Source organism: Lactuca serriola, chromosome 2, assembly GCF_051521515.1.
Source record: "Lactuca serriola cultivar US96UC23 chromosome 2, Lser_US96UC23_V15, whole genome shotgun sequence".
Taxonomy (NCBI): domain Eukaryota; kingdom Viridiplantae; phylum Streptophyta; class Magnoliopsida; order Asterales; family Asteraceae; genus Lactuca; species Lactuca serriola.
Genome location: NC_136409.1, coordinates 11032414 through 11051427, shown reverse-complemented (window position 1 = coordinate 11051427; position 19014 = coordinate 11032414). Strand labels below are relative to the sequence as shown.

Below are 19014 nucleotides of genomic sequence, written 5' to 3'. Positions count from 1 at the left end.
CGATCAGATACAAGGTTCAAGCTACTTCTCAAAGATCGATCTTAGGTCAGGATATCATCAGCTAAAGGTGAGAAAGCAGGATATTGAGAAGACTGCATTCAGAACAAGATATGGACACTACGAGTTCTTGGTTATGTCATTCGGGCTAACCAATACTCCCGTAGCATTCATGGATTTGATGAATAGGGTTTGTAAACCATTCCTCGATAAATCCGTGATAGTGTTCATCGACGACATTCTCATCTACTCGAAAAGCCAAGAGGAGCATAGCAAGCATCTACGGGAAGTATTAGAAGTGTTGAAGAAGGAGAAGCTTTTTGAAAAGTTCTCCAAATGCGACTTTTGGATACGGGAAGTCCAATTCTTGGGTCATGTTGTTAACCAGGAGGGAATAATGGTTGACCCCGCAAAGATCGAGGCTGTAATGAAGTGGGAACGTCCAAAGAGTCCCACGGAGATTCGAAGCTTTCTAGGATTAGCCGGATATTATCGACGATTTATCCAAGGCTTTTCTTCGATAGTTTCTCCATTAACAGCTTTGACTCATAAAGGAGCTACGTATACGTGGAGTGAGAAACACGATGAGGCATTCAAGAAGCTAAAGAAGAAGTTATGTGAAGCACCGATACTTTCTCTACCCGATGGAGTCGAAGATTTCGCGGTTTATAGTGACGCTTCTGGAGTCGGGTTGGGTTGTGTTCTGACCCAAAGAGAAAAGGTGATAGCATACACATCTCGACAATTGAAAGAGCACGAAAAGAACTACCCCACTCATGATATGGAGTTGGCAGCGGTAGTTTTTGCCTTAAAGATATGGAGGCATTACCTCTACGGCACGAAGTGCAAGCTCTTCACTGATCATAAGAGTCTCCAGTATCTCTTTAATCAGAAGGAGTTGAACATGAGGCAACGACGCTGGCTAGAACTTCTCAAGGACTACGACTGTGAGATACTTTACCACCCAGGTAAAGCAAATATTGTTGCTGATGCTCTCAGTCGGAAAGACAATCTGGAAAGGAAAAGGCCAAGAGCGTTAAGAATTGAAGTCGTCTCGACGATTGTGGAAAGTATCAGGAAAGCTCAAGAAGAAGCTTTAGAGAAAAATGACCGAAAGGAAGAACGTTTGGGAAGAACGTCAGTGTTTGGTACAAACAGTCGAGGACTGAAGGTATTCCAAGATAGAATTTGGGTACCTAAGACGGGAGGAATAAGAGATCTTCTGATGGAAGAAGCACACAAGACCATGTACTCGATTCATCCCGGTAGCACTAAAATGTATAGGGACCTAAAACCCTACTACTGGTGGCCGACGATGAAGCTTGATGTTGCGAAGTATGTGGCCGAGTGCGTAACATGTGCGATGGTTAAGGCACAACATCAGAAACTGTATGGGAGTTTGGAACCTTTACCTGTACCCATTGGTAAATGGGAAGACATCACCATGGATTTTGTGACTAAACTGCCCAGGATGAAGAACGGTCACGACATGATTTGGGTAGTCGTGGATCGTTTCACCAAGAGTGCACACTTCATAGCAGCCAACGAGAAGTGGTCTATGGATAAGCTCGCAAATGCTTACGTGAAGGAAATTGTAAGACTTCATGGTGTCCCTCTTACGATTGTATCAGATCGTGATAGTCGTTTCACGTCAAGGTTTTGGAGGAGTCTACAAGAGGAGTTAGGTACAAAGTTGTGTTTGAGTACTGCTTATCATCCGCAAACTGATGGTCAGAGCGAAACAACGATTCAGATGCTGGAAGATATGCTGAGAGCATGTACCCTCGAATTCCAAGGGAATTGGGACGAGCACTTACCTCTGGTAGAATTTTCCTACAACAATAGTTTTCACAGGAGCATCAAGATGGCTCCTTATCAAGCCTTGTATGGGCAGAAGTGTCGTACGCCGTCTAGTTGGCTTGAAGCCGGAGAGAAGCAGTTTATGGGCCCCGAGATAGTCCATGAGATTGCTGAGAAGTTGAAGGTGATTAGGGAAAGGATGTTAGCAGCCCAGGATCGTCAGAAGAGCTATGCTGACAAGAAAAGACGACCGATAACTTTCGAAGTTGGGGATTCCGTTTTGCTTAAAGTCTCACCGTGGAAGGGACTTATACGATTTGGGAAACGAGGAAACTTGAGTCCAAGGTTTATTGGACCGTTCAAAGTTCTTCAGAAGATAGGGAACCAAGCTTATAAGCTGGAATTGCCCGAAGAACTCAATGGTATTCATAACACCTTCCATGTGTGTTATTTGAGAAAATTCACGGGAGATGTTCCCGACATAATTTCAATCTCAGAGTTAAGGATGGATGAAAATAAAAGGTTGATCAAAGAGCCTGAGGCAATTGTTGACCGTAAGACTAAGAAGTTACAACGCAAGATGGTCGACTTGGTGCTAGTCCGATGGAAACATTTGAATGGGCCAAATCTCACTTGGGAAACAGAGGATGACATGATGAGTCGCTATCCACATCTGTTTGCTGATGCATGATTCCGGGACGGAATCATCCTAAGGGGGAGAGAATTGTAACGCCCGGGTTTCACGGCTAAGCATTTTTGTCAATGTAATAGTCTAGGTCAACTCTTGTATCTCTTTTGGAAGTAATAAAGATGAAATATTTGAGTATTACGTGAATTATATGTGTTTATTATTTAATTATAAATGTATAATTAATAAAGAATAAAAATGAGCGTCAAAATTAAAGTGTGAGATTATCCCGATATCTCTACAAAAAGTTGTAGAATATGTCTCAAGGTTTCCGTGCATATAAGGAACGCCGAAATCCAAGTTATAACGAAGAAGTTATGACCCGTCGAAGTTTCACGACAGAACCGACACGATACCGGGAAGCGTGAATAGTGAATTTACGATAGAGCGAGATTTAGCCTTAGTGATCTAAACGAAAGTCGTAGAATATGTTAAACTAAGAACATTGATAAAAAGAATGCCCAAATCTGACTTCGTATGAAGAAGTTATGAGATTTTAAACAGACCAATCCTGTCCCAGCTTGTTAAAAATATAACTTTAAAAATAAAGTCAAAGTTAGCCGACGGAGTCTAAACAAAAGTTGTAGAGTACGTCTTCACCTATGCGTGGATATAAAGAACGTCAAAAACGGAGTTCGTATGAACGAGTTACAAATTATAATAGCATATTTACGTATTAAAATAAAGTATAAATCATGTATACATACACATATATATACATATGTATATATCATTAGAATGGTATCGATGATGCGGTCATTATAAGACTAATGTTGAGTTCTTTCGACATTAGTTTAGTACAAATATCATTAAATCCATTTATAATAGTATTATAGAGGGGTGTTAAGTTGTTTATATAACTAAAAGGTCATTAAGTAATTATGGAGGGTAGTTTTTGAAAATTCAATTAGTATAAATAAGAGCCTTGGGCTCTCATATTTCTTGCACCATTCTCTTGATTCAAGAGTCTTTCTCTCCTTATCCCCCAAGCATTTCGGTCCCTCGTGATTCGACTTCTCTTTCTGTAGCTTAGTATAGTAAGGTGAGCGCTGAAGCGCTGCACGAATCTTTCTTAGAAAGATTCAGGGACGAAGTTCTGCCCCTGCAGAGCTCGACTCCTAGCTAAAACCCCCTTGTAAGTAAGTTATGCTTACCTTATTTTAATATAGCTTATATTTAAAATTAGTATTGTTATTATGAACTTATAATAAATGTTTGAGCTATTATTATAACTTATATAAGTGTCGTTATAATATTTTTTTTAACTACTCGCGGTACGGGGAATTTGGTTTAATGGGCCACATAGGGTTGTTGGATTTCAGAAGTGCTATATGCCAAAATGGTCCTGCCCTCCGGTGTTTTATGTTTGGCCCCTGTCTGTAAATAGTGGTTGGAAAATATTGTTTAACGCTTATATAATAATAATAATAATAATACTAAGACTAATAGTTGGTTACGGTAAATATTAGACTAAAATTTAGCGATAATAATGTTAGGTTTCGTCGAAGGAAAATAGAATCGTTAGAAGCAAGCGCTGCCCGATTTTGGAATCATCACCTTAACAAGTGAGTGCATAGTTACTTTCAACTTACACATAGATATGAAGTATTTTATATAAATTACGTGCTATGTGTGCATATTATCTGAGTACTTGCTATCTATGCTAGATGAACGTTGTTATACATGTTTTCAATGATTTAAACTGTATATGTATTTTATATCTACGAAAATGTTGGGGTAAAACATGGGTAGATGCAATAGGTGATGTGTGATAAAATGATGAGAGGCCTCGATGTTGATGTTGTTGATTCTGTTATCTAGCAGAGTATGGATGACGACCACGGACTCTTCTAGACAGTCCAGTGGAACACTAGCAGGCTCGCAACCTGTAGGTGTTTGTGAACGATATGTTCACCGGTGTACTCCATCCCCCACATGGTTGCCTTTAGGACATTTATTGCTGAGGAATCCCTTTAGCAGTAGTGTCCATCCCGATGATGATTCTTAGGCTAGGTCCCTTATGGTAGGTGTTTAGGGACGTAATGTGAGGATAACGGGAACGGGTAATCGGGTTATTGTTGATCGATGAAATTAATAAACTTATTTATTGTGGGTTGAAAACCCTATGTGCTCACCAGGCTCCCAAGCCTGACCCACTCAGTTTTATGTATTACAGGTAGTGGCGCATGAGCATAGGTGTGATGTTTTGGACGAGGGACTACGGATATAGGCCTGTAGATATGAAATAATGTAGTAAGGCTTATATTGTACTGTTTATGCTTTTGATCTGTACGAACATGGCATCCCGTGTCTTTTAATGAAATACATTTCTATGGAAATGCTTTTGATAAATCTTTATCATATTTTTGTTTTGGGACAAATTCCGCAACACTTTCATTTAAAATGTAACTCTGATTTTTAAACAAAGCATAAACAAACCGGTCTTTTCTGGCCGTGATTTTGGGGATGTCACATTATGTAGCAATAACAATCTCAAATCCTTCTTGTATTGACTTTAGAAAGCTTAGAGTCACAAATGTTACTCCTCTAATGGTTCACAAACACCAAGAGCAAGAGAATGAAGCGGAGAGGTGAAGGAGGCTGCCCAAAACGTGTGGAAACCCTAGAACAAAGCTTAGCCACGTTTTTTTGGTCCTTAAGGGGTCTATATATAGTGAGGCTATTAGGGTTATCTAACAAGGAAACCCTAATTTGGATGATTAAGCCCTAAGCAACCCGTGGACTCCTTTAATTAAGGCCTTGGACGATTTCCTTATGGGTTTCCCCATAGAATTCGTCCACCCCTTAATATAAGATAATCCATAGCCCAAATTGCAATTACCTTATAATTACAATTCCAGTCCCTTAAGTTTAATTAATCTCTTTTAGTCACAAACCTAATTACCAATTAATTATTGACTAATATTAATTAAACAATATGATTTCTCCTTTAATACATTATTCTCATAATATATTAATAAATCATATTTAATCCTTTCTCTCCATAATTCATCCTATCAAGTTCCTTTGGTGAAGGCAACCCAAAAGGACCATGCACCGTCGGGTCAAGTACATACCAAAATAGTTATGGACTTAGACACTAATCCAACAGTATTTCGACTTGCTTGATGAAGATCTTCAGTTCAGGAGTCGCCTCAGATTTGTGCTTTAGAAAGAATACCCAAGTAAAGCGTGAGAAATCATCAACAATAACAAGAATATACTTGTTACCGCCAATGCTCTCGATCGATGATGGACCACATAAGTCGATGTGAAGCAACTCAAGTTGTTCAATAACCTTGGTGTTTATGATGGTTGGGCGACTTTGACGACTCTGTTTACCCATCTCACATGCAGCACATAAGTGTTCTCTATCAAACTTAAGCAATGGAAGACCTCGAACATGACCGACGGTGACAAGCTTGTTGATGTCTTTGAAGTTGAGATGTGAAAGCCTTCGGTGCCACAACCAACTTTCGTTTGAATGAGCTTTGGACCAAAGACATATGGCTGGATTCCCTTTGATTGGTCTGAGATTTAGAGTGAACATTTCACCTTTTCGATCTGACTTGAGAATGACTTTTTTGGTTTTCTTCTCTATAATTTCTGAACCTTCGTCGTCGAACGAGACTTTGAGACCGGTACCTCCCACCAGTTGAGATACACTGATGAGATTATGCTGCAACCCTTCTACATACGCCACATTCCTCATTGTGAAGTCTCCATTGGTTATCATCCCATAACCCTTTATTGTTCCATAAGAGTTGTTACCAAACTTGACATTTCCACCATTTTGAAGTGACCGAAACTACCTTAGCTCTTCCTTCCTTCCTGTCATGTAACGTGAGCAGCCGCTGTCTATGTACCATTCTTCATCAAACTGCTTGTCACTGATAACCTGCAAAAATTAAGCACATTTAGGAACCCAAAGTTTCTTGGGTCTACGTGAGCCTTTCACAGAAACAGGAATAGTAAGAGAAACATCAACGAGATATGTTCATTTTATTAAGGTTGTTTCATCTTTTCTTTTAATAGTAAACACTTTGATTTTATCTTAATTAGATGTAGTTGTTTTGGATTCAGATTCTGGTGTTTAGATTTCAGCCTGCTTTCGGTCTTCCTTAGCTGAGGAAATCTTCCTTTTTCATTTCAAAACCTTTGATGATCTTGAATTTTGTGTAGGAACAGAATTGGGCTTAGAAGAAGATTGAGAACGAGAAGAATTAGAGGAAAACAAATTAGAATGAGAATCTTTTCTGACTTGAGGTTCGAAATGACCGTTTCGGTTGTGGTCATTTGAGGGACCGAACCTGGACCTTCGGTTGCCGTTTGATGATGAACCGAAGTTGGTTGGTGGCCCGAAACTGGGTCTTTTATTGTAACAGCTTGATGGGCTGAAATCTGGTCTTTGTCTGTTGTTGTTTGCCGAACCGAAACTAGCTTTTCGGTTGTTGTTGCTTTCGGGACCGAATCTGTCCTTTCGGTTCTGCTCTTCGTGTGGCCCGAAAATCTTCCTCTGGTTTTTTTGAATCGGAGATTCGAAGTTCCTTTGACTTTTGTTTTCTTCTCCTTTTGACTTAGAATCTTTGTCAAAGTGAGTGTAGTGAGGATTTTGGGAGCGCCAAAACTGCTTTCGCTCTGAGAGATTTTTCTTTTACCTCAGGTTTCTCTGCTGCTTTTGATTTTTCATCTGTTTCGGTTGTCTGTGAATATTTGCCTTTTGTTTCAGCTTCTTAGCAACCGGTTCACTCTTCATGGAAGGGTTTTCGCTTGTGGAGGTGACTTCATCCACAGGAATCTCTTTTGTGCCACTGGTACTTGGTACGTCAAAGTTGGTAGGCTTATTCAGAGGTTTGGGCACATATCTACCTTTGGCCTTCTATAATGTTCGCTCTGATAGACCAACTGTTTCGTCTGCATTTTCTATCGGTGCTGACCCAAAAAACTCATCACAACGATCTGCATTATCTTCGTTTACTATGGCAGTGAGTTCGGCTGTCTGATGTTCGGTTACTCCTGTGACCTTATACACTTGATAGGGAGTTGTTCTAACCTTCTGAAACACGACAACCTTTTCTTTAAGGATTGGGGACTTAGTTTTGGATAAACAAGTGAATTCCACAGAATTTTCAGAAATCAGGTTTTTGTGGTTTTCAGGCTCGCTCCTGACGAACTCGGAACAGTCAACTTCGTCCTCTACAGAAATTTCACTCATAACATCGTCCTCATTAAGTTCCGATGCGCTTTCAACATCAATTTTGTTTTCTGAACTCAAATTGGTACTCAATGAGTCGAATTTTTGTATGGGTTCGGACCTAAGTTTCAACTTATCATTTTCGTCCAAAAGATTTTTAAGCATGTCCTTATGGTCTTTGGACTTTATAAAGGATTCGATTTTGTCCAGACCATACATGTAAGTAGGATTAACATCATTGGAAGATACAACACTTTCACAATTGTATGCTTCGGCATCAATTTCATCCTCCTTAAACTCAAGGAAGGGTAAAATCATGCGATGTATCTTCTGCCCTATTTCACAATTTAGATGCAGTTGAGTAATGTTAGCATAAAGCCTTTTGGCAATCAAACTAAAAACATTCCTTTGTTTTAACAATTTGAGATTGTCTCTTTGCAAATAAATGTTTTCATCCCTAGATTTAATCAGCTCCAACTCTTTCTGCTCTATCCATATCCTTCGCTCCTCACTTTTGGATGACACCCTCCTTATTTGGTCAGTTAGATTAGAATTCGTGACCCGTGTTTGCTTTAAACAACTATCTAGATTTGAAATTCTTGAATTCAAGTTATTTAATTCCTTTTCATATGATTTTTTGTTGAATTTTAAATGAAACAAAAATAGATTGTACCTTCTTGATCAGTTCATCAAGTTCAATAATCTGCACACTAAGAGGTTTCGCTGTAAAGCATAAGTCCTCTCGCTCCTTGGCCTCTTCATTTCCACCATCAGTGTTGTATCCCCTCATCTAAGATACATCGGTCACCATAAGACATCTTCCATCAGTTTCACCACTTTTTGCAACATAAGCTGTAACACCGTGAATTTCAAATTAATTTTCGCAATATAAAATAAAACATTTCTCATTTAATTTCATAAAACATTAAGTTTCAAATTCCAATCTGTATCATACAATTCCCAAGATCACCTAAATATATCAAAAGTCCCCTGCGTGTGTACAGATCAAGCCGGCGCCTTCCCACGGTCATCGCTAGTACCTGAAACAACAACACTAACACTGTAAGCACGAAGCTTAGTGTGTTCCCCAAAATACCACACACAAAACACATATTAGCCACTCGAGGCTATAACTCTATGGGTCCGTGCACCTAACTCTGTGAACCCTCAGGTTCTAACTCTAGGAACCTTCCGGTTCCAACTCTGAAATCATGCACAGCATAAATCACATAGAAATAATGCAGTAAAACACATAGCATACACAGAACATACATACACTAACACATAGCTCTGATTACCTACTCAAGGTAAAGTATAGTGAGAAGACTCACCTCGCGTGTCTCGGTATCTCCCGAACCCTGGAAATCCCTCGTGCTCGATCCTCCGAGCTCTAATCCTCCTATAACATCACATGACTCTAATTAACACTCTTTATCTCTAAGGTTGACTATCCCTAAGAAGTCAACACAGGTCGACGGTCAACGGTCAATGGTCAACTTTGACTGGACTTGGCGTGTGCACACGGCAACTCGGTGAGTCTAGACGTTCTCACTCGGTGAGTCCCCACGGCGAGTTGCTCGGCCGACTAAATCCCTTCCCCAGCAACTCCTGAAGCTGCGAGGATAACTCTTGCATCTCTGGAGGTGCAAGAGGATAAGGCACCTTAGCTATAGGCGCGGCCCCCGGGACCAAATCAATACCAAACTCCACTTGCCTCACAGGAGGTACTCCCGGCAGCTCCTCGGGAAAGACATCTGGAAACTCACGCACCACCGGTACCTCCTGAACTGAACTTGGTCTCTCAGAAGTCGCCCACGTATCCAACACATACACCACAAAACCCTTACAGCCCTGCTGTAGACACTGCCTCGCCCTAGCGGCCGAACAAAAGGCTGATCCCGAATGAGTACCCTCGCCGTACACCGAAAGAACTCCCCCACTAGGGTCTCGTATAGTCACCAGCTGACGCTCACAGTCGATAACCGCACCGAATTGGCTCAACCAGTCCATGCCCACAATGACACAAACATCACCCATCGCAATAGGAATCAGATCAATCGGAAACTCAACCCCAAAAATCTCTAACACACATCCCCGGAAAACCTCCGTGGCACAAATCACTCTATCATCAGCTATGGAAACTCTCAGAGGCCGACTCAGTGCCTCACGACTAACACTGATATGCTGACTAAAGGCCAAAGATACAAAAGACCGATTCGCACCCGAGTCAAATAACACTAAAGCAGGTACGAAATTCACAAGAAAGGTACCTACGCATAATATAATATAAGCATAACATCTCAATATCAAAATAAATACACGAAAGGAAACATACCAGCCACAACATCGGGCGCAGCGCGGACCTCCTCCGCAGTCAGCTGGAAGGCTCTCCCTCGAGCTCTCGGCGTCTCGGCCTTCACAAGCCGACTCTCTGCAACTCTGGTGGCGGCAGGAGCAGACCCTTGAGATGCTCCTCGCAACTGCGGACACTCGGCCTTCCGGTGTCCGGTCTGGTTGCAGTGAAAACACACTGCAAACCCCTTGGGGCAGTCCTTGGCCATGTGCCCCTCCTTGCCACATTTGTAGCAAGACCCCGCTCGGCAAACTCCGTCATGACCCTTGCCGCACTTTCCGCAAGTGCGGCCCTTCTGGCTCCCTGGTCTGGGATCAGCAGGCTTGGCCCGCTTGGCGGCCGGCTGCGACTGTGTCGGTCGCTGATCCCTCCCCTGAGACTCCGCCTCCTCCCTGGCCTGAGTCTCAAGCTCAATCTCCCTCTTCCGGGCATTTGTCTGAAGCTCGGCAAATGTCCGGTACGAGGAGTTCACAGCGAACTCCCGAATATCCCGCCTCAAGATGCTCAAGTATCGGCTCATACGTGCCTGCTCAGTGGACACGTGTTCAGGGCAGAACATCGCCCTCTCGTGGAACATCCTCGTGATCGTTGTAACAGACTCAGTACCCTGCTTGAGGGTCAAAAACTCCTGTGCTAAACGCTCCCTCTCCACCTGGGGAACGTACTCATCCCGAAACATGGTGGTGAACCTCTCCTAGGTCACCGCAGAAAGCTGAGCAAGCGTATAATGCGTCGTCACGAACTTCCACCAGTCCTTCGCTCCCAAGCGAAGCTGGTTCAGCGCGAACCAGACCTTCAAATGGTCAGGAGACGAGCAAGTGAAGAAACACCCCTCAATATCAGATATCCACCTCATAGCTGCCACCGGATCCTGAATACCATCAAACTTTGGTGGTTTTGTGTTGCTGAACTCACGGAATAGCAACGCATCCCCACCCTGCGGTCTCGCAGCAGCAATTGCTGCGGTAGCCGCTGCAGCAGCAGCCTCAGAAAGAGCGGCATAACGCTCATCAAACGTCTCAATCAATGTGGTCTTTATAGACCCAAACATCTCCGGTATCTCTGCCGTGATGGCAGCAGCCACCTCCTCCTGAATGATCCGGCGGATCTCCTCCTCACTGGTACCACTGCTCTCGGGCATCAAACGTGTCCTCACCATGATCTACCTCTGAAATACAACATACGATAAATTAGAATTCACACGAGTATGCTCACACTCGTCAACTCTTCCCTCCTTGATTCTTGGCATTCCAAAGATTCCGACTTGGGCTACACACCGCTCCGGTGCTTCCAGTAGTACGGGCCCAATACTACTGTTCGCACCGCACCAGAATACACTCCAAGTCCTTCTCTTTGGATCCCAGGTCTCATGTACTCTATCATGCATAGACCACTCTCTAATAGATCTCTCATAAGTCCCTCGCTGCTACCTACTCACTCTCAAGCATCTCATAGCAGCTCACCTCTTCCTAGGCTAAGGCATCACAAATCAGGCCACTCTAGTCCTAATAGCAATACCCAGCCTACTCTAGCATGCGAATACATCATATCAATGTCAATATCACATAATATATAAAGGTATTTTGGGAAATCACCGTTCGGGCGCTGACTGATCGTACACACATCTCTTGCTCTGCGTTTTTCAAAAATCTTTTACTCTTTTTGAAAATACATTTCAAATCCTCAGTTTGAGTTCAAATACGCCCGAAGGTGTACTCGAATCCCTCAAACCAAGGCTCTGATACCAACTTGTAACACCGTGAATTTCAAAATAATTTTCGCAATATAAAATAAAACATTTCTCATTTAATTTCATAAAACATTAAGTTTCAAATTCCAATCTGTATCATACAATTCCCAAGATCACCTAAATATATCAAAAGTCCCCTACGTGTGTACAGATCAAGCCGGCGCCTTCCCACGGTCATCGCTAGTACCTGAAACAACAACACTAACACTGTAAGCACGAAGCTTAGTGAGTTCCCCAAAATACCACACACAAAACACATATTAGCCACTTGAGGCTATAACTCTATGGGTCCGTGCACCCAACTCTGTGAACCCTCAGGTTCTAACTCTAGGAACCTTCCGGTTCCAACTCTGAAATCATGCACAGCATAAATCACATAAAAATAATGCAGTAAAACACATAGCATACACATAACATTCATACACTAACACATAGCTCTGATTACCTACTCAAGGTAAAGTATAGTGAGAAGACTCACCTCGCGTGTCTCGGTATCTCCCGAACCCTGGAAATCCCTCGTGCTCGATCCTCCGAGCTCTAATCCTCCTATAACATCACATGACTCTAATTAACACTCTTTATCTCTAAGGTTGACTATCCCTAAGAATTCAACACAGGTCGACGGTCAACGGTCAATGGTCAACTTTGACTGGACTCGGCGAGTGCACACGGCAACTCGGCGAGTCTAGACGTTCTCACCAGCTCTCTAGGATTCCCTTTCTACACGTCGAGTAGTCCCCCCTGACTCGACGAGTTTCACCTGGCAGAAATCGCGGGGCCACCCCGACTCAACTCGCCGAGTCTCAAGAACGACTCGGCGAGTCCCAGCTCGACTCAGTCCACTTGACAACCCTCTCTAACTCGCTCTGACTCACTGAGTCAACCCATGACTCGACTGGATCACTCACTGACCGGTCCAAGGCAATCTTCAAGCTACTCGCCGAGTCTGCTCATCGGACTCGGCGAGTCCATGCCATGCAATCACTCAAACTTGCTTCTAAGGTCAGATCTACTCCAACAATTCATAGATCTGGCCTTCCTGGATTGATTCACCACGTAAAGCCCCAGACTTGGTGCATAAACAACCTCTATATGACCATTTATGAAGAATTATCAACAAATCTCACTACACAAGGTCATAACCTCCATTGTTCTCTATAAAGCTTGATGAATGAGGCCCTCTGGACCTCTATGGATCCAGATCCGAAGTCTCATCACTAGCAAGGGACTATTTGGCCATCCAATCAACTCAACAAGGTCACAAGAAACCCTAAAATCAATTATATTTCCCAAAACAAGAGATGAGCCGAAATCATACCTTTAAATTGAAGGGCTAAGCTTCAAATCCACCAAATAGCAGTCTCCTTTGCCTCCTCTTGGCTAGAACCTTCCTCTTCTTTGCTAAACAACACACAAATGTCAAGAAATGCTTCCTTTCTCTCTCAAATCGCTAAAGCACTCTAGGGTTTCTCTCTATGGACTGTTGGGTGCAAATGACGGCCATAAGGCCCTTTAAATAGGTCCCAGACCCGAGAAATTAGGGTTTCATTAAACAGCGTGGACTCGCCGAGTCCATATCCTGGACTCGCCGAGTCCAGACGAATCCCGCGTCCAGAAACACGACCCTACTCGGCGAGTCTGAGCTCCAACTCGCCGAGTCCCCTCTCAAAACACTAGAAAACAAAACAATAAAATACCTGGAAATCCGGGCTGTTACATAAGCCTTTCCATGAGAAGGCTTTCTCACTTCATCGTCTTCTGAGTCAGTCGACCACACCTGCACGCCACCAAACTCATCATCATCTACCAAACCCTGCACAATAAGAGCATTCATAGAGGGATTAGTAGCAGCTTTCTTCCTTTTTATCTCTTCCAGTCTTTTCATAAGACTTGCTTCTTCATCTTTCTCTTCATCTTTCTCTGCCATCTTCTTCAGCATGCAATCTTTTGCATAGTGATTCTTTCCACCACAGTAGAAGCAACTGACACCAGAGTCAGCTTCACCCTTCGCTTCCTTTTTCGATTCCTCAACCTTCGGTTCATCTTTCACCTTTTCAGTACTATAGCTTCCCTGCCAATTACGATTTTTGTTGGTAGGGAACTTTTTCTTGATGAAGCTTCTGGGATTTGACACCATCGTAGCATAGTCTTCGGCTGTCAGATCGTGATCTCCCAGATTTAGATCCTCTTCATCTTCATCTACACTCTTACCCTTGGACAGAAGCGCCAGAGACCCCAGATTTGAAAACATGCTTTTCTCTTGCAGCACTGTCTTTTCCTGGGATTTCAGAATCCCCACCAGTTTCGCCAGCGAGTACGATTTGAACTGCTCGTGTGCTTTAACCGTTGACACAACATCTCTCCATTCGGATCTTAGACCATTCAAAAAAGTGACCTTCTATTCGATGAGCTTCCTTTCAATATCATGTTTGATCATCTTGCTTTGAAGATGATTGAAGCGATCAAATGTCTGCGTAACAAACTCATTAGGACTCTGCTTGAACTCTCCAAATTCAGATAGAAGTAAAGTCTGAATTGAGTGCTCCAGATCTTCATCTGTGGAATGCAGCTCTCGCAGCCGATCCCAGATTTCCTTTGTTGTACTGTAAGAACTCACCAATCTAAACGTGTCGGATTAAAGAGCGAATCTAATTAGTCTCAATGCCTTGATGTTGCATTGAAACTTCTCCTTTTCGTCCTGAGCAACATCTTTCACATCTTTCAACAAATCATTGTACTCCTTTTGAGTTTTAATGATTCTAGATGTTCCTGAATGAGAAAATGGGCCAGATATAATAGCTTCCCATATCAGATACCCATTATCTTCAGATCCAATGATGTAGTCTTCAAAGTGGTGCGTCCATACCTCGTAATCTTGAGTGTAGAGAATTGGAATCTTGTTTGTAGATCCTATACAATTTGAGATGTTAATAGGATTAGATTGAGAATCGTCCATGCTCGATCGTTTAACCTATTATAAGATCAGACTTTGTAATACGTAATATTAGGCCATGATGAATAAATAATGAGATACGTCAATTATGGAATGACGGCTCAATAAATATCAATGAATGCAGAATAAACCCTAATCACTTCTTTCACAGAAGAGATGTGTATGAATTACACAGTCTCCTGCTCTGATACCCATTGAAGAGTTAAGAAACTCTTTGATCGTTTAGATCTTAGAACAGGACAATCATAGAAATGTCAAATAGAAATATCAAGCACAAGAATGAATCAAAATATGTAGAATGATTCAATAGATTCAAGCCTCAGTAGAGCCCGAAAAAGAACTTCCGTTGTAGAGGCTATTAGGCTTACAAATGATAAAGATAATAATATCTATGAAATAATTGACTCCCAATCTTACGTACTAAGATGCATGCAAGCATCTATAAATACTAAACCCTAGAAATAACTCACGGATGGACAGGCCCAATCCGAAGATAAAAATGGACTAAAGAACGAGCCCAAGACGCAACACCCATCGGACCCTACAGGACGAATGAAGCAGAAAAAGTGCTCCAAAGAATCAAGAAAGTGCTACATGAATTACCCATGCTGGCCAGCCCTGTCCCTGGAGAGACGTTACAAGTGTACATCTCGACATCAGGCGAAGCGTTATCTTCAGTATTGACTGTAGAACGGGAAAGGGAACAGAGACCGGTATACTTTGTTAGTAGAGCGCTGCAAGGACCGGAACTCAACTATCCCACGCTGGAGAGGCTAGTCCTGGCACTCATCTATGCAGCGCGACAACTAAGGCGGTACTTTCAAGCACACTAGATTGAGGTGCTCGCGAGTTACCCCATCAAACATATACTGCTCAAGCCAGAGACGTCGGGCCAGCTGGTGAAGTGGGCGATCAAACTGGGAGAGCACGACATAAATTACCGCCCAAGGACAACTGTCAAGGGACAAGCGCTAGCCGATTTCTTACTAGAAATTTTGGACGGAGGGGACCCGACCAAATAGAAAGTGTGGGCAGTTGTTGGGGCCCTGGCTGATAACAGTTCATGGACTTTGTATACGGATGGGGCATCCAGCAGGGAAGGCTCAGGGGCGGGGCTGATCCTGACCAGTCCGGAAGGAGAAGAGGTAACCTACGCGCTCTGTTTTGATTTACACATGTCAAACAACAAAGCGGAGTACGAAGCGTTGCTCACAGGATTGCATCTAGCCAAGAAGATGGGTGCGAAAGCTGTAACGGCCCTAACCGACTCGAGGCTAGTAGCAAACCAGGTTAATGGGAGTTTCGAGGTAAGAGATCAAAGGATGGGAAAGTATGTAAAGATGGTGAAACATTTGGTAGGATCATTTGAGCAGCTTACAATCAAGCAGATACCTAGGAGTAAAAACAAGAGGGCAGATGCTTTAAGTAAGTTCGAATTCATGTGCTTCGACCAACTGTCAAAGAAGGTCCTAGTAGAGGTACTCCGTGAAAGAAGTATAGACGAGCAGCAGGTGAACACCCTAGCTCCAACCGGGCCCACGTGGAGGACACCGTTTCGGGAATACCTACAGAGGGGGGTGTTGCCAGACGATCATGGAAAGGCTAGGAAGATACGTATAAAACCGCCTTCGTACGCAATGGTTAACGGAGAATTATACAAAAAAGGGTTCAAGACCCCATGGTTAAAATGTGTGGACCAAGCCAAAGGGAGAGAGATGTTACAGGAAGCACACTCTGGCCAAGTAGGTGCACACGAAGGGGCACGAGCTTTAACAGGCAATGTGTTGCGAATGGGGGTATATTGACCGATGATACAACAAGATGCGATAAAATGACCAGGAAATGTGGGGAGTGTTAGTCTTACACCCTAGTCCAAACGAACCCCCCGCTGCCACTGCATAACATAACCAGCATGTGGCCATTCTACCAATGGGAAATAGATATAGTAGGTCCATTCCGATAAGCACCAGGAAAGCTAAAGTATATGGTGGTGGTCGTGGACTACTTCACAAAATGGATCGAAGCGGAGCCACTGGTGTGCATATCGGGGAGACACATGATAAAATTCGTATAGAAGAACATCATGACAATATTTGGGACACCTAAAGTTCTTATCAGTGATAACGGCCTACAGTTTGCTTAGAACCCGTTCAGAGAATGGTGCACCACCAAAGGGATAAGCCAACATTTCACATCGGTAGCACACCTGCAAGCGAACGGACAGACGGAGGTATCCAATCAAACCATTGTGAATTGGGCGGAGGAGATACCGATGGTGTTATGGTCGTAAAGAACTACACTACGGACAAGCACGAAGGAAACCCCTTTCAGCCTGACGTATGGGACAAAGTACATATGTCCATGCTTAGTGACATGAGTTTAATACTTAGTGTATTTAAAAGTCCGCGGTCAATGTAGAATGATAATGCAATTGCTGATCATTGATACTTAGTGTATTTATTTATAATGATTCAATGTTCACATGCAAAACTCGATCGTTGGGTGCTAAGAGCGCCCAATACCGACACTTAGTGTGTCAACGATAGCATGGGCAAAACGAAATGCCTAGCGCATCAGGGCGCTGTATCTCCTAAATAATGTATAATAAACAAGCAAGAAAAACAATAAGCAAAGCGAGCAAAAAACAAACAATGCTTAGAGCATACAAAATACGCATCTAGGAAAATAAAACATTATTTTTATAAGTCCAAACATTACACAAGTCAAAAGCATCAAAGCCTAAAGCAGCTGAGTAGAGAAATTTTCATACCCCAGGAGGGGTAGCACACGTGTTGGGTTTTGAGCAATCTAACACTTCCTAAGTGTGCATGCAACCCTAATAAACCTTGGATCTATGTTTGTCTAAATACATGCAAAATAATAATTTTCCAAGGTTTATAACCTGACGAACATGGCATGGGGAACATTTCAACATAAAAGAGTTAGAAGAGATTACATACCTTTTTGATGAGTTTGGTTCTTAAGGAGTTTGAGGGCCAAGCACCAATAGTGTGAATGCCTCATATGGAATCACAAAACACCACAAACTCTTGGAAAACTTTGAGAGAGTATACACACTTGTATATTTTCGGCCACACACAAGCACACACACACACACACACACACTAGTTCACTTGTTTCACTAGGCCCCATTTTGATGCTCCATAAGCATGCTTATATAGTGTACATGATTAGGGTGAAACCCTAATAACCCATGTCTTTTCCTTTTCCAAGGATCCATGGGTTAAAAGCTCCATGGATCATCCATGGACTTCCATACAAGCCTAGCCCATTCACAAATGAGTGTTAGCCCACACCATATAAAACTAATAGCCCATAATCTAATTAGTCTTCTTTTTAATCTCTAAATTAATTCATAATTAATTTAAGACTAAGACTAATTAAATAACATAACTTGATATTAATATATTATAACTTATAATATATTAATAAACATATGTGTATAACTCTTATAAAATAATCCATAAATAGTTTGGATGAGATGCAACCCAAATGGACCATGCCGGTCGGGTCAAGTATATACCAAATAAGTTATGGACTTAGACACCTTATCCAACAGACTCCCACTTGGATAAGTATAATAACTACATTTGCGTATGTTACTTCAGGAACCAACCAGCAATCGTAGCTCTCGAAAACTCCGTTGAACTATGAAGACTCTGTTGAACTATGAAGCGCCGTTTTAGATAAGTGATCATATAATCCTCTGTTCTCATGATATCAGCCAGAAAAATACATGGAACAACGTCGTACTTATTGTCCAGCAGTTTGTTTCCCGATTTCCGATTTGTTTGACAAAGAACTTAATCGAACACATCAATTTAGTTCTGACCGGCCGGTACATAGGTCAAAACAAAATCATCGAGGGGCCTAGATATCGCTTCTATTTCTAGAAGGAACAGATAAACTTCGACTCACATGCTTGTTCTACTACTTGTTGAATTGTACACAAAGGCACGTTTTATAACATCAAGTTACTGATGCGTTTACGTGCAATCAATGCACAACCAACTCATAAGTAACAACTCATATCTCTAGGTTTGAAGATTTATATGATATTACCGTGTCACGATCACTCGAGATAAATTCCATGAAGTGATACAAGTGAGCGTGGGTTTATTCCAATACTCATAACTTATGAGCACTCATGAATGTTGTAGCAACCATTGCTATGACTAAACCCATTTAGCCATCTACAAACTCGATTCATGACAGTCTTGATTCATACCTACTTCGGAAAGAATAACCTAGCTATTTT

General features: G+C 42.3%; 1 protein-coding gene across 1 annotated transcript; it reads left to right on the top strand.

Annotated features, from left to right (window-relative positions):
• Positions 1–15910: 15910 nt before the first annotated feature.
• LOC145089018 (uncharacterized) lies at positions 15911–16540 on the top strand. The gene has a single exon (XM_079027522.1). The coding sequence runs from the start codon at positions 15911–15913 to the stop codon at positions 16538–16540; it is 630 nt and encodes a 209-aa protein (XP_078883648.1).
• The last annotated feature ends 2474 nt before the right edge of the window (positions 16541–19014 follow it).

Bases quoted from the DNA above. Each gene is read 5' to 3' on its own strand.
- LOC145089018 (XM_079027522.1), top strand. From the start codon at position 15,911: ATGTCAAACAACAAAGCGGAGTACGAAGCGTTGCTCACAGGATTGCAT.